Consider the following 15,539-nt stretch of genomic DNA (forward strand, 5'->3'; position numbering starts at 1 on the left):
ATCCTCGTGACACCCAAGAAACCCAGAAAAATTAAAGATTTTTAAAATGTGACTTAAGAAGTGACCTTTTCCCCCCTTTCTTTTTTTCCTTTTTTTTTCTTTTCCCCCCTTTAAAAGCATTCTTCATAGAATGTCTATGAAGACATTTCAAACACAATAAATACTAAAGATAATAGAAAGTAACTGTTCTATAGATACACTTTTTATAGAAAGTATAATATGTAACTTTACTTCTTCAGCAATTACTGAGTTTTTTACTTAAATAGTAATTTCTTATATCTGCCACATACCCTGTATTTCCCCTTAATATCAACCAATTGAATCTATCAAATTGAAAATGTTCAAGGGGCGCCTGGGTGGCTCAGTCGGTTAAGCGGCCGACTTCGGCTCAGGTCATGATCTTGCGGTCCGTGAGTTCGAGCCCCGCGTTGGGCTCTGTGCTGACAGCTCAGAGCCTGGAGCCTGCTTCGGATTCTGTGTCTCCCTCTCTCTGACCCTCCCCCGTTCATGCTCTGTCTCTCTCTGTCTCAAAAATAAATAAACGTTAAAAAAAAAAAATTAAAAAAAAAAGAAAATGTTCTAAAAGTTACAAAGAAGTTAATGTTAATCAGGACGGTTGCTTCTTCCATTTGTTATTCCCTGAATTTTGCCTTCTGTAGAGACCTTGGTTGTGGTTGAGAATTATAAGGGTGTTGTTAGCATTAGCAAAGTCCAGAAGAGTGGGAGATGAGAAATCATTTGGTTAAATTTTAACGTTTTTCTTCGGAAGGAAAAAAGCACCTGTTTCTTCATTAGTATTATTTCTAAAATTCTCTATTGAGCCCCTATAACTTGCAGAAGTTGCAAAACAGGATGAATATATGTTTTGCTATTAAAACATATAATCAAATTACATCAGAGTCATGCAGTGGTACCTTGAGAATATACTTCAGAATGGCCCAGCATGACTTCAGGGTTTACTCACACAACCACTAAGAGTAGTCAGGAAGAATAGTTTTGTTAATGGTGCAGTGACTATTACAGAATGTTAAATTATAATCCTTAGAATATTATCAGATCATAGTTTTCAGGGTTTAAGGTATGGATTTATCATCTATAAATAACTATGGTTTCTCATATCTCTAATTATCCAAACATTTGAAGTTTGGATAATTCCCATCATGCATAACTGGGCTTGAAGACATACATAATGTTATTTATTTAATTTTTCTTCTGAATTCAAACCAATCTTTTCCTAAATTACCAATAAATAAGTATCTTCAGCAGATCCTTTTTTTTTTTTTTTAATATTTTCTAAGGTCTATACAAACAGGGTTAGCTTTTTCTTAAGCTATTCCTACATTTTGCTGTTATTGTTAATTAAGTTTAGAAAAGACTCTACAACTGTAAATTCCTCCCTCCAGTAACTAGGGACTTACTTCTACAATCAGCTCACTCCAAGCCCACACACACACTAAGCTAAGTCTGGTTGGGCCTTTTCTTTTACAGGAAACTCAGCGCTGTATTTATTTGAGTGCTATGATACAAGAACTGAAAGCTGGCACACAAAGCCCAGCATGTTGACTCAGCGCTGCAGCCACGGGATGGTGGAAGCCAATGGCCTGATCTATGTTTGTGGTGGAAGTTTAGGGAACAATGTTTCTGGGCGCGTGCTGAATTCCTGTGAGGTTTATGATCCTGCCACAGAAACGTATGTATCAGTTTAAAAGTCCTATTTTAAAATCATGCAAGAACAGACCTGTTCTTAAGTCATTGAAATCACACTGGGTATAATTCGTCTTTTAAGTAACATCGTTCTTTAGATATAAGGGTTTGTAAACTTATGTGTAGAAGTGTGTGGGAATAACCTTATGCATAACTCATTAAAACTACACTGTATAAACAAAAAAAAAGTCTTCTTTCAGTTAATTGTATGTAAGCTCAGAGGAAGAAGATGGCAAAAGGCAAAGGAACCCAACAGAAGAATTTAGTTCTCGTATCAAGAATGTGCATACACTTGGGAATGTGCTAGGTTTGGGACATTCATGGCCTGGACCACTCCTCTATGCTTTAAGAAATGGCTTGACCTTATATACCCTGTGGGAGCTGCTTTCTTTCTGTTCTTGTTTGTGCAGCAGATGCTGTGAATGGGACAAGTATGACTTGATTCATCAAAGTCATAAAATACTTTTGTTTGAGGTCAGGAAATGTAGGGGAGGACAGGGAAAAATTTATGATCAGTAGTAAATTTGCCTTTAATTGGGAATATCATATATTGATTGGTTTGTATCATTAATAAATTGTACCCCTAGGTATAATGTCTTAATTCTGAGTTTGTATGGGTAGATACATATTTTTCCAGTAAGATTATTCTTAAATCCAGGAAGTAAGTAACTGCTTTTTTTTTTTTTTTTTTTTTAATTTTTTTTTAACGTTTATTTATTTTTGAGACAGAGAGAGACAGAGCATGACCAGGGGAGGGGCAGAAAGAGAGGGAGACACAGAATCTGAAACAGGTTCCAGGCTCTGAGCGGTCAGCACAGAGCCCAACGCGGGGCTTGAACTCACGGACCGTGAGATCATGACCTGAGCCGAAGTCGGACGCTTAACCGACCGAGCCACCCAGGCGCCCAAGTAACTGCTTTTTTAAAGACAAAATGCTAAAGAAATAAATGGTTAGACAGCTTTTCTGACCTTATAATTAATGATGGAACCTGTTCAATGTAGACAAAGACAAAGCTAATGTGCAAATTACTGAACAGTAGGGGGCGTGGGTAAGTAAAATGCCATTAAACTAATAAGGAAACGACCACGGGTAATATCCAAGTCAGACCTTTTTTTGATACTCAGAAACAGCCAAAGAGATTTGATAAGACAAGTAACTTACTGATTTGAAAGCATTGTTCTTCCTTTACCAGAACCAATTATTAGGTAAATATGTTCAACTTAAACATTATGCCAAAGAACTGCACCATAAGTCTTACGTTCAAGTTTTACATTTAGGAAATATTGCCAGCTTATAAAACATAGAAGTCTTCTACTCCAGCTATTGTTTTTTTGTTGTTGTTGTTTTGTTTTGGTTTTTTTTTTAGTGAAAAGTAATAATTTAATTATAAAATGTGATTTAGCCATGTACCATTATTTACTTATACTTCCACCCATTTTTAAAGGATTTAAAATCAGTAATTCCTTCCCCAAACAAAGCTGCAGTTACAGTTGTTCTTTTCTCATTTTTTTTGCCCAGCTGGTTACCAGTGCTAGTAATAGAATTGAAAGCAACTTATCTTGAAACTTACCTTTGCTGAAGTGTTGAGACTAGAAAATCTCTCAGAGATCATCAAATTTACTATTCCTCAGTGTTTTTCAAAATATACCTTTGTACTTGCCAGAACACACTGGGGATACCCCTTATCTCATCCCATCATCTGTCAGTTGAGCTATCCACCCCATCTTGTCCCAAATTACAGGAGGGGGGTGTATGCCAACTCTCTTCCCTCCTGTATCCCTGAGATACCTCTGCTTTGCCTCTGAGAAATTTTATGCTCAAAGACTAGTACTGCATATTAGTTGGAAAACTGTGGTCTCATTCATCCTGCTGCCTAATTATTTTTTTCATTTCTAAAAAAATTTCTTAAAGTAGAACCCATACCAGATAAACACCAGGATTCTAAATTTTGAGGTCTTTATTCAGGCACTGTCAGTGTAAATTAGTATATTCTTATTCATAGCAGCAGGGAAGAAGTATAAAGGAATTCTGCCCCTCAATATTTTTTTTTTTAAGTTATTTATTTTTGAGAGAGAGAGAGCAAGAGCAGTAGCTGGGGAAGGGCAGAGAGAGAGAGAATCCCAAGCAGGCCGGTGCAGAACTCTACATGGGGCTTAGTCTCACACACCATCAGATCATGCATGACCTGAGCTGAAATCCAGAGTTGGATGCTTAACTGACTGAGCCACCCGGGCACCTCTGCAACCTCAATATTTTATTATTATTATTATTATTATTATTATTATTATTATTATTTATTTACTTACTTATTTTTGAGAGACAGAGAGTGACAGAGCACAAGTTGGGGAGGGGTAGAGACAGAGAGAGAAGGAGACTGAATCCAAAGCAGGCTCCAGGCTCCAGGCTCCAGGCTCCGAGCTGTCAGCACAGAGCCCAGTGCAGGGCTCGAATGCACGAACTATGAGATCATAACCCGAGCCGAAGTCGGATGCCCAACCGACTGAGCCATCCAGGCGTGCCTACAACCTCAATATTTTTTAAAACTGGATCAATACATTCAATTTAGGGGAATATTTTAAAACTTACACAACTTAGCATTTCTTTTGTATATATTGAGCTTATGTATGAAACCTGAATTCTCTATATTCTCTTCAATGCCCTTAACTTTACCCTAAGTGAAAAGCTAGTGTGACTATAATGATTCACATCCCAAAATGAAAAGTTATATGCTACAGTGATTTCCTTTTTTAAGTGTTTTGTAACTGGTTTAATTGGAAGCTAAGAAATGAAGCCTGTGGAAACAACATGACACAGTTTATGCAGTCAGAACTTTAAGAAAAACTTCTAAACACTAAAGTTCAGGTTGGGGAGAGCATGGACACAGTACATACTCCACATATGAAATTACAGGAAGAAGAAAATGTATTTTGGGAAACTTCCTACTCTAAACCTTCAGGAGATTTAGCTACAAAGATCTTCCTCTACTTACAGTGGGTTTACATCCTGATAAACCCAATGTAAGTTGAAAATATTGTTACCTTGCAAATGCACTTACTCCACCTAACCTGGACATCATAGCTTAGCCTAGCCTACCTTAAACATGCTCAAAACACTTACAGTAGCCTGCAGTTGGGCAAAATCAGTTAACACAAAAACTATTTTATAATGTGTTGAATAGGTCATGTGATATATTGAATACTGGACGTGAAAAGCGGAATGGCTGTACAAGTACAGGATGGTCCTAAGTGTATCAGTTGTTCACCCTCGTGATCATCTGGCTGACTGGGAGCTGTGGCTCACTGCTGCTGGCCAGCATCACGAGAGAGTATCATACAGCTGGCCCAGGAAAAGATCAGAATTCAAAATGTGAAGCACAGTTTCTACTGTATGTGTTTCACTTTTGCATTATCATAAAGTCAAAACATCGTAAGTCAAACCATCATTAGCATCAGACCACCCACCATACATACAAATATACTCTTACTTTATATCACGGACATATGTGGAGAAGAAAGGGGTATATATTTTGAATTTTTCCAAGTCAAATACTATGTTTATTGCATTTTGACAGCTCACCATATGAAGCTCACTGCGTGGAAAGGCAGTGGAGGTCCAGTGTGGCTCCCATGTCTGAGCTGTTTGCTGGAAAAGACCAGCATGGGCGAACATGTGTATTTACCCTGAAGAAAAAAAAAAAAAAAAAAAAAAAAGGACCAGTGTTGCCCACCTCACCTTACAGAGTGCTCTGAAAATGAGAGTGGTGACTTTCAAATATCTTTTAAAACAAACAAAATTTATAGATATAAGGCAACAAAACAGTTGCTAATATTTCAGTTAATCATTATGTCCTAATTATTTTGAAAAAATTATAAATTTAACTTTTAAAAGAAGAGATAGGGGTGCCTGGGCGGGTAAGTTGGTTAAGTGTCCAACTTCGGCTCAGGTCATGATCTCACGGTTTGTGAGTTCGAGCCCCGCGTCGGGCTCTATGCCTACAGCTCAGAGCCTGGAGCCTGCTTTGAATTCTGTGACTCCCTCTCTCTGTCCCTCCCCTGCTCGTGTGCTCTCTCTCTCTCAAAAATAAATAAACATTAAAGAAAAAAACTTTTTAAATAAGAGATATAAATAATCATATTAAAGAGTTACACTTATGTCCAATTTCCTGTTTGTTTTTGCTTGGAGACTTTTGATATGTTAGCTGTTGAGACACAAACAAGCCTGTGTGCCAGTACTCCCTTCACAGTCAGAAATGTCAATTGGGTATATTGGATTATATGCAAAAGAAGGGATTGAGTCTCATAGAAAAAAGTAACAGTTGTGTGTATGAGGCTGTTAGCTATGATTTAGTATTCTTCAACACTTGTGTCCACATTTATATTCTCAGGCTCATTACATATAGTAGTGGCTGTGAACAAAATAACATGCTAATAAGGTATTAGACACAGTGACAGTACTTTTGTTACTAGAGCTGCCTAAAATTCGAGTGTACATTTGAAGGTGGACATGTGAATAGTAACAGATACTACTCATTTGCTGATTGCTAGAGCCAGTGTTAAATTTGTATTTTACTCATACATAAATATTAATTAAAACCATGTGTGACAATATTAGTATTTTATACTTAAATACCTTCCCTTTTTTCTTTTTGTTACCATTTTAACAAATTATTGTGAACTACAGGGATTGGATTTCCTCCAAAGACGTGTTAGCAGTCTCCAGATATTCTCTATTTCTCATATTCTATCGAAGTTGAAAGGAGTAAAATCCCCATTTACCTGACCTTTAAATAAATTCCTCAAAACCATGTTAGACTTTTGTTTTCTAGCCTCTCAGGTGTGTGTGTTTGTGTGTGAACACATAGGTGAGTGGTAAATGACCACTTTAATTGGGATAACAAACCTTTCTTATAAATTAGTGTGAGTACTTTACCTCCTGTGAACAAGTACTCTAAAAACTTTCTTTTATTTTCAGATGGACTGAGCTGTGTCCAATGATTGAGGCCAGGAAGAATCATGGACTGGTATTTGTAAAAGACAAGATATTTGCTGTAGGTGGTCAGAATGGCTTGGGTATGTGATATTAATTCACTGTTTAACTTTCCCAGTGAATTTGCTGAGACCTCCTTCTCTTAAATTTTGTAAACATTTCTTAAAATCTAAATACAAGCATTTATCACACACATTATTATACTTATTTTTATAGTTTCTGGGAACTATTTTATGAGACATTGCAGTGTATTTAACATTGCTGTCCATGAAATGTAGGTAATGTCCACCTCACACATTTCCTGGGTAGTAGTATCATAATAACCAAAGAACTTATTGAGTAACAGAAACATTGGAATTAAAAAAAGAAAAAACTTTACAACTTTTAAGATTTGTATACAGACCCTGCATGGCATAATTTCCTAAACATTTTTAAAATTTGCATGAAAATATCAATATTACTATTTTTTAAATAAGTAAATTTGACTTTTTACTTTCTTAAATAATTTATAATAAAAAATCTTATGGAGAATCTGGACTGAATCTATAGTCCACAGACCTCATTTTAGTACCTTTTAGCATTACTTAAATATATAACAAAGAAATACCTTCTTTCCCTTTTCCTGTCTCTCGCCATTGGTAAATTGATAAATGCCAGAAGGATAATTTGAATAATTATAATCAAAGTTAATCAGAAGGAGAATCCACTGATTTACTTTTCCAGAACAGAACATTTTTAATTTTGCAAAATAAATATAAATATTTAGGATTCTAAACCAACAAGTAAAAATTAAGTTAAATTTGTATTATGTTAGAGTAAAAATAAGAATAGGTGGTAGATTTCTGGGCATTCATTGTAAGATTCTTAACTGTTCTGCATGTTTGAAAATGTTCGCAATAAAATGTTGGGAAAATGCAAAAAAATAATACTTTAAGAGATCTTAGAATTGTTCATATAGTCGTTCATGTAATTTTATTCTTTTGAAGGTGGCCTGGACAACGTGGAATATTATGATATTAAATTAAACGAATGGAAGATGGTCTCACCAATGCCATGGAAGGGTGTAACAGTGAAGTGTGCAGCAGTTGGCTCTATAGTCTATGTCTTGGCGGGTTTTCAAGGTGTGGGTCGATTAGGACACATCCTTGAATATAATACTGAGACAGACAAATGGGTTGCCAACTCCAAAGTCCGAGCTTTTCCAGTAACAAGTTGTTTAATTTGTGTTGTTGATACTTGTGGAGCAAATGAAGAAACACTTGAAACATGAAAAGTGAATGGACTTCAAGATTTATTGGAGACTCAAAAATATGGCCACCAGTGCTTTGTTCCAAGAGTTTGGTTACAAAGGTTTAGTTTGGTGTTTTGTTTTGTTTTGTTTTTAAGGAAATTTCAAGTAAAGTAAGATCGCTATAAAATAGATGTTTCTTTTATATGAATTTCCTTACTTAATTCAAAGACCATATTTTAGCTGGCCACTTAACCAAGACATACCTAGTGAGAAAACTTGAAAAATCATAAGCATTTGGTGAAAATACAAATTCTTGAATGAATTTTACATGTGTAACTATGATTATGGCAGAGTGGGGATTGGCTCGTCAGTGAAGCAGTCTCATCTTAGCTCTAGATTCTATTTTCATACATCATAGAAGTGCTATGTAGGTAGGTCTACTTGTTTCTGTTCAGTCAAGAACGAAGACATAGTATGAAGTGTAAGTCAAGACAGGCAACTCCGATGAAGCAGCTTAGTCTCACCTAGTTTTGCTTGTCTTCATTTGTTCCATTTAGTGCCAAATTTATTCCATTTTAAAAGCAAGCCAGAGTGAGTCAAGGCATACACATATTCTCTCACAAAACTTCATAAACACATTTTGGGCTTAGAAACATACCCAAGTCCTCATGAAATATATTCAATTAAATATATTCCATCTTTTAAACACAAAATGTCAAGCTTAGCACGCCGGTTAATTTATAGTACTGTTTTACCCCGTGGTTAAAAAATGATTATGCCTCTTCACTCACTGTTAAATAAAATAAAATCATAGTAAGAATGATTAGCAAAAGATAAAGCTATTTATAGTAAATTTCTAGGTTACTAGAATAGCACTGATAGCTATACAATATCAATGTTGACTTTGAACTTCTTATGGATTTAAAAAGATACATGATTTCTTTTTGTTAGCAGGACGCATCAGAGAGGTTTGACCCAGGTATCTCCTAAAAGTTTTGTAATAATTTGAGTTAAATGTTTGTCATCTCGTATTAATTGCTTTTATGTGGTCAATAAATCTTTTACAAACCCAACTACTCATTTCTTTCCTAGTAATGTTTTGCCCTTTTACATTATGGAATGTATGGAATGAGCCATGTAAAGCTGTCACCATCAGTGTTTTTATCCAATTATATTAAATATTTTTTAACTTAAAATAGACTGCTAAGTTTTATTCATCTTTCATTTTAAATGTGTTAGGCAACGGTTGTTTTTAAAACTTGTGAACCATTGTTTCTGTTTTGATCTTCATTGTTTTATTTATATGGGGGTTATAATCTTAAATCCTAAAAATGTTCAAATGAAAAAGAAATTATAAAAAGCATAGTGATAGTATTTTTATTTATGTAGGGTTTTTAATGCACATAACACTTTTCTTGAAATGTAATTTACATATCCTACAGTGCACCCATTTAAAGTATACCATTCAGTGGTCTTTAATATACTCACAGACTTGTGCAGTCAGCATCACAATTTTGGAACATTTTCATCACCACAGAGAAGAAACCCCATACTCATTAGCCATCAGTCCCCATTGTCCCCTCTATTAGTTTCCTGTGGCTCCTATAATGAATTACCACAAACTTGGTGACTTTAAAACAAAAGAAACTTATTCTTTCTCAGTTTAAGAGGCCAAAAGTCCTAAATCGGGTTGTTGACAGAGTTGCCTCCTTCTGGGTAGAGGCTCTGAGGCAGAAAGTGCCCACACCTCTCCCCTAGCTTCTGGTGGTTGTTGGAAACCCTTGGCATACATTGACTTGAAATTGCATCATTAAAATCACTGCCTCTGTCTTCACATGTCCTTTCCTATGTGTCTCTGTGTCTTGGTGTGGTGTTACAAGGACAGTAGTCATTGTATCTACTACAATGTAGATCTACTAGATCAGTCTAGTATGATCTTAATAACATCTGCCGAGACCCTGTTTGCAGATAAGGTCACAGTCTGAATTTCCAAGTGGACATGAATTATAGGGGGACATTACCCACCCTGGTTACATACCCCAAACAAGACAACCATTAATCTTTCTGTCTCTGGATTTGCCTATCTTGAATATTTTTATGTTGGGTTGTGAATTTTGTGAAATTGAATTAGAAAAAAAATGTCCACTTTAATTTCTTTGAGGGCAGAACATCCATTTAACATGATTTGGTTATATTAATTTAATACAGTTATCTCCCATATGGAATATGCAGCACTCTTTGAAATATTGATCTGGTTATATTAATTTAATACAATAATCTCCCATATGGAATATGCAGCACTCTTTGAAATATTTTTTAAATTATGTTTGTCTTTGAGAGAGAGCATGGGAGGGGGGCAGAGAGAGAGAGGGAGACAGAGGATCTGAAGCAGGCTCTGCACTGACAGCAGTCGGGGCTCAAACTCACAAACTGAGATCATGACCTGAGCTGAAGTTGGATGCTTAACCAACTAAGCCACCCAGGCACCCCTTATTTGAAATCTTTTAAACAGACTAGCCTTTTCTTTAGGCTGTATCAACTGACTAGAACACACTGTAAGTATGTAGAGAGATTTGATGTATTGTAATGAAGTGGTTTGGGGGGAGGGGGGTGGTGTTAGTAATCTTAGTAATTACTAATTAGTACCTATTTTCTGCCTTGGAAATACTCTGCAAAATTGTCAATGCCAGGATAATGAGTAATGATGACATGATATATCGGCAAGTATTTTTTCTATTCCTTTTTCCTCCCCACAAAATTCCTGTCCTTCACATAAAGGTCTCTACTTTCTTTTTAATCACCCTGTGATATGTTAATACTATATCCTTTGCAGTGACACGATTTTGATGACAGAAGTTTAGTTGAAATTTTAAAAATCACAACTTGAACGTAAAAAGTTTAATGTCTTCAAAAAATGTTGCTATAAAAAAACAGTACTCAATTACAATTTTGACTTAGCTTTCAAAAACCTGACCTACAATCTTAAAGGAAATTTTGAATCACAAAAATAAGCCATTAAATAAACACATATTAACCAAGCAGTCTATGTTCCTTTTGCCTTATATACTGTTAACAGCAAAAATTTGAGATTTGCCGCATAGGCCAGGGTAAGGGAAATATTTGGAGGAAATTTTGTTTTTTAAGGGTGATGCCATTAACATATACCCACAATGTCAGAAAATTCAGTCCATTCCAACATGACACCAAATTAAGCCCCAATAATTTGGCAAAATGAAAGACAATTTCAGGCTGCATCTTTCATCCTGTGATAAATCCTTTAACACTCTTTTTCTTACATTTGCCTCAAAAGACTTAAAAGTTTGAATTTATTTTCACCTTCCTAACTTCCTCCTTTGCAAGGCTATTTTTGGGAGAAATAAAAATTTTTAAATCTGTGCTGGGAAATTGTCTGAAATGTTACTAACTAAAAAGCTTTTTAGTTCCCAGACCTTTAAGCCTCTTCTCATAACTACAGTAATTGGGTTCAGGATCTGGTTTAGTCAGTTCTTGTACGGGATTTCTCTGACTTTATCTTCCAACCCTCTATTGAATTTGTTTTCACTAGCCATGTTTAATTTCTAAGAACACTTTTTAAAAAATATTCTTTCCTATAGGATTCTGTCCTGGGGATACTTTAGTTTCTTTAACGTTTTCTATACACCTTGATGTCTTTCAGTTAACTCTTCTTTTTCTGTTTGCTCTTTTCTGTTGGAGTCTTTACACAAATATCTGATCCCTGGCTGTGTATTTATATTTAAAATGAGACATTTAAAAATAATTTTTGTGTACAGAGGTGGGCTTAATTTTCAGTGAGCTTTGATGCACCTGGGTGGCTCAGTCAGTTAAGCATCTGACCTTGGCTCAGGTCATGATCTCACAGTTCATGAGTTCAAGCCCCATGTTGGTCTCTTTGCTGTCAGTACCAAGCGTGCTTCAGGATCCTCTGTCCCCCTCTTTCTGCTTCCGCACCCCCCTCCCCATTCTCTCTCAAATAAACTTGTAAAAATAATTATAAAAAAGTAAAACTTATCAGTGAGATTCGTCATATGATGAGGAAATGGCCACTTATTTTTGTTGGGGATCTATCGGAGATTCATAGATACTTTTCTGAGCTGTTTGATTCTCAAAAAAAATAAACTTCCAAACTCCTGGACCTTGGGTGGGGAGGGCAAGTTGGGGAAAAAGGGGACTGTAAGCCTGGCTGCAAGATTTCTGGAGCTCAGGCAAAGGGGACAATAAACATAAGTTGCTTTGTCAGTACCATAATTTCCCCTTTGTCGTTGATGTCCTGGATTCTGAGGCACCTCTGGTTACCCCTGTCACCCCACCTGCCCTTTTTTTTTTTTCCAAGAAAAAACCTATCTCCCATCAGGCACGAATAGTTGCCTCACTAGGTGGATTTATGGAGCTAGATTCTAACTTCACCACTTACAGACTTTCAGTCTACTCTTCTCTGGTTACCTAGAGGCTTTTAGTTCCTGAGGCTTTTCAGCCTTCTCTGGGGACATAGATATTTGATCTTCTAAGTAATTGAATATTCTTCCATGGGCATTCAGTCCTCATAAATTGTGGTTTGAGATTTTGGTTATCTCCTAGTATAATGAAAGATGGTGTTTTTGCTTTTCCCTCTTATTTTGAGATGATTTTTAAGAGGAAAAGGGAGGGGTCATTAGTATTTTCACTCCACCATTCCTTCCTGTGACCCCACTCCTGATTTTTCCACCTTCCCCTTCCCTGACTGATCACTACTGAATTCTGCATCCATTGGCCCTACGCTCTATTGTCTCACACAGCACTCCACCAAGATGATCTCCATTGGGATCTGGGCTTGCCCATCTCCCTACCTTCACACACCACCATCTCACCCTCACAGCTTCAGCCACATTATTTTAGGTCTTTGATAACCCAGCAGAGTCCTTATACATGTTGGTGTTTGCATAGACAAGTCAGTGGCCACAATGAGAAACTGGTTAATACAAGGGGATTACTCAAATGTGAACAGTGGGAACCAAGTTTCTCCTTCCAATCAAAGGAGGGAGTTAGAAATACAGGAGCAAGATAAATCCTGTGATCTTGGGATAGAATTGGAGGTTATCAGTGTAAACTCCTAGTTTCTAATACACATAGACACAGAAATAATGTGTTGGTGTAAATGTGTGTCTGTCTATAGTACATATTTCCTAGCAATGCCCATGAAAGGGCTTGGGAGCAAAGACCTCACAACAGCAATCAGAAAACTTAAAGTTCAGATCATGGCTTCTAAGTACCATTAAAAGACCCAAGATTCTTGGAGAAATGGCTGATTCCAAGACTGGATCAAGGAATGCATAAGATGAGCCTGGCAATCTTTTGGGCCAAGGAGTAAAGAAGTGCTCAAAGAATCATGCGATGTGTCAAAAAACAAAGGAGCTTACAGGGCTCTCGCTGGCCAAATTGGGGAAGATATGAACCTCAAAATAATGACTAATAGATTATAACCCACTGAATAAAACTGGAAATCATGAGGCCATACTGATAGGAATAAATGAATGAATGAACCAAAAAGCTTGAGGAGGAATGACATTTTTATACTTTCAGAGTATCTCCCCACAAAGTCCTTACTAATAACAAAAAGGAAAAGAGTCATTGTAGAGTGAAGTAGCTTAGCACACACCACCTTATCAAGTGATCAGAGTGAGGTAGTGAGACAAATTGAAATTGTGCACAATCTGGGAGGTACAATGTGAAGACCATGGCTTCATTTCTGTGATAATCCTACCAGAGATGCTCAATCTGAATCCAATCATGAGAAAACATCAGATAAATCTGCATTGAGGAACTTCTACCAAATAACTAGCTATCAAGGTCTTGACGTAGTGTTAAGGTCTTTAATAGTGTTATGCTCTTGAAAATAAAGGAAATACTGAGGAAATGTTCCAGAATGAAGACGACTAAAGAAATATGAATAAGGCAACAATGATTCTAAACTGGATCCTTTTTTTTTTTTTAATATAAATGTGTTTGTTTATTTTTGAGAGGTTGCACGCGCATGAGCAGGGTAGGGGCAAAGAGATAGGGGAACAGAAGATCCAAAGCGGGCTCTGTGCTGACAGCAGTAGGCCCCATGCGGGGCTCGAACTCACAAACTTGAGCTGAAGTTAGATACTCAAAAGACTGAGCCACCTGGGCGCCCCAGTAGTACACAAACATTAACGTCTTGATTTTGGTGACTGCACTGTGGTTATGTGGGAGAATGTTTTTGTAGGAAATACAGGAACTATTTGGGTGATGGGGTATCAAGTCTGCAATATAGTCTCTTATACTGTATTTGTAAATCTTCAATAAGTTTCAAAGTAAGTGAATTGAATAGATTTTTTTTTTTAAATAAACTAGGTTAGGGTGCCTGGCTGGCTCAGTCAGTCAGAAGGGCATGTGACTTGATCTTGGGGTCGTGAGTTTGAGCCCCACGTTGGGCACAGAGATTACTTTAAAACATTTTTTTTTTTACATGTATTTATTTTTGAGAGACAGAGCACAAGTGGGGGCAGAAATAGGAGACACAGAATCCGAAGCAGGTTCCAGGTTCTAGGCTGTTAGCACAGAGCCCAACACCGAGCTCAAACTCACAAACTGATATCATGACCTGAGCCGAAGTCCGACACTTAACCGACTGAGCCACCCAGGCACCCCTAGAGATTACTTTAAATAAGCTAGGTTGTACCAGTTATTCCCAGTGCTTTGGTAGATTCCATTGTACTCAAAATCCAAAGATGTGAGCAAGAACTATGACCAATCATCCTAAACCACCAGGGATAAACCTGTATTCCAACAAATTCATATTCATTGCCTCCTTGCAACTAAGCAGACTGGGAACCAGGGGGAGAGTAGGGTGTCTCACCATACAAAGGAAAAGACAGTTGTAGGATTTTGTGGGTAAGATGGATTTTAGGTAAAATTTGGCAAGCTCAAAGCAAAGCAGAGTTGTGTGTAAAGGCATCAACATCCAATCTGGACTGAGAAGTGGATGTAGGGTCGTTTTCTTGGAAACTACAAAATTAAGAAAAATATGGAATGCTCTTTTCAGGAACCTGAAGTTCCACACCTGGGTAGAAATCGATGCTACTTCTCTCTTCGCTCCTCCAAGGAAGAGTGGGATGTTTCATTCTTAAGGAAAACAATTTCAAATAGCGGTGTTTATGTGGACTTTAAACAACTAACTTTCTCAGTGTAAGAATGTAGTGTTTATAGGAGTTGTTATGATACTTTTCAGTTGCTGTCTGTCCTTGAAGGAACCAGTTTCCTGTTAACCTTATGACTGGCTTTATGTGTTACCCACCTGATGAATGGCTGGGCAGATTTTTGCTTCCTCAACAGCAGAAATGAAAAGTACGATTCGGTCTCTCAAACTACAAGTACTCCTGTCCTACAGGGCCTTGCTGAAGATCTGTTTCCTTAACCTGCTTTCTTCTCATTTCCGACCCTCAAGCCTCCCTTAAAGTCGGAGGCCTAGTACCACGCGCAAACACGCCTCTTTCTCCACGTTAACCATCCAAACATTCCGCTTTCCCAAGACAAGCTCAGTGAGTGGGGGCCGCCCCGTTCTTCTCAAACCCTATTGGGTAAAATCCACGCCTCTCA

General features: G+C 37.1%; 1 protein-coding gene and 1 long non-coding RNA gene across 6 annotated transcripts in view; one reads left to right on the forward strand and one right to left on the reverse strand.

Annotated features, from left to right (window-relative positions):
- KLHL7 (kelch like family member 7) overlaps positions 1-9,118 on the forward strand; it is a 69,463-nt gene extending 60,345 nt beyond the window's left edge. For all 5 annotated transcript variants that reach the window (XM_042968086.1, XM_007089061.3, XM_042968098.1 and 2 more), the window contains 3 exons: positions 1,489-1,690; positions 6,677-6,774; positions 7,678-9,118. In XM_042968086.1, the coding sequence (XP_042824020.1) occupies positions 1,489-1,690; positions 6,677-6,774; positions 7,678-7,961 (584 nt within the window). In that variant the 3' untranslated portion in view covers positions 7,962-9,118. The remainder of the gene's footprint in view (positions 1-1,488; positions 1,691-6,676; positions 6,775-7,677) is intronic.
- LOC122234007 overlaps positions 1-15,430 on the reverse strand; it is a 50,186-nt gene extending 34,756 nt beyond the window's left edge. Inside the window, exon 1 of the long non-coding RNA XR_006211678.1 lies at positions 15,238-15,430. This is a non-coding gene — a long non-coding RNA (uncharacterized LOC122234007). The remainder of the gene's footprint in view (positions 1-15,237) is intronic.
- Positions 15,431-15,539: the final 109 nt, after the last annotated feature.

The sequence above is a fragment of the Panthera tigris genome, chromosome A2 (genome assembly GCF_018350195.1).
Source record: "Panthera tigris isolate Pti1 chromosome A2, P.tigris_Pti1_mat1.1, whole genome shotgun sequence".
NCBI lineage: Eukaryota > Metazoa > Chordata > Mammalia > Carnivora > Felidae > Panthera > Panthera tigris.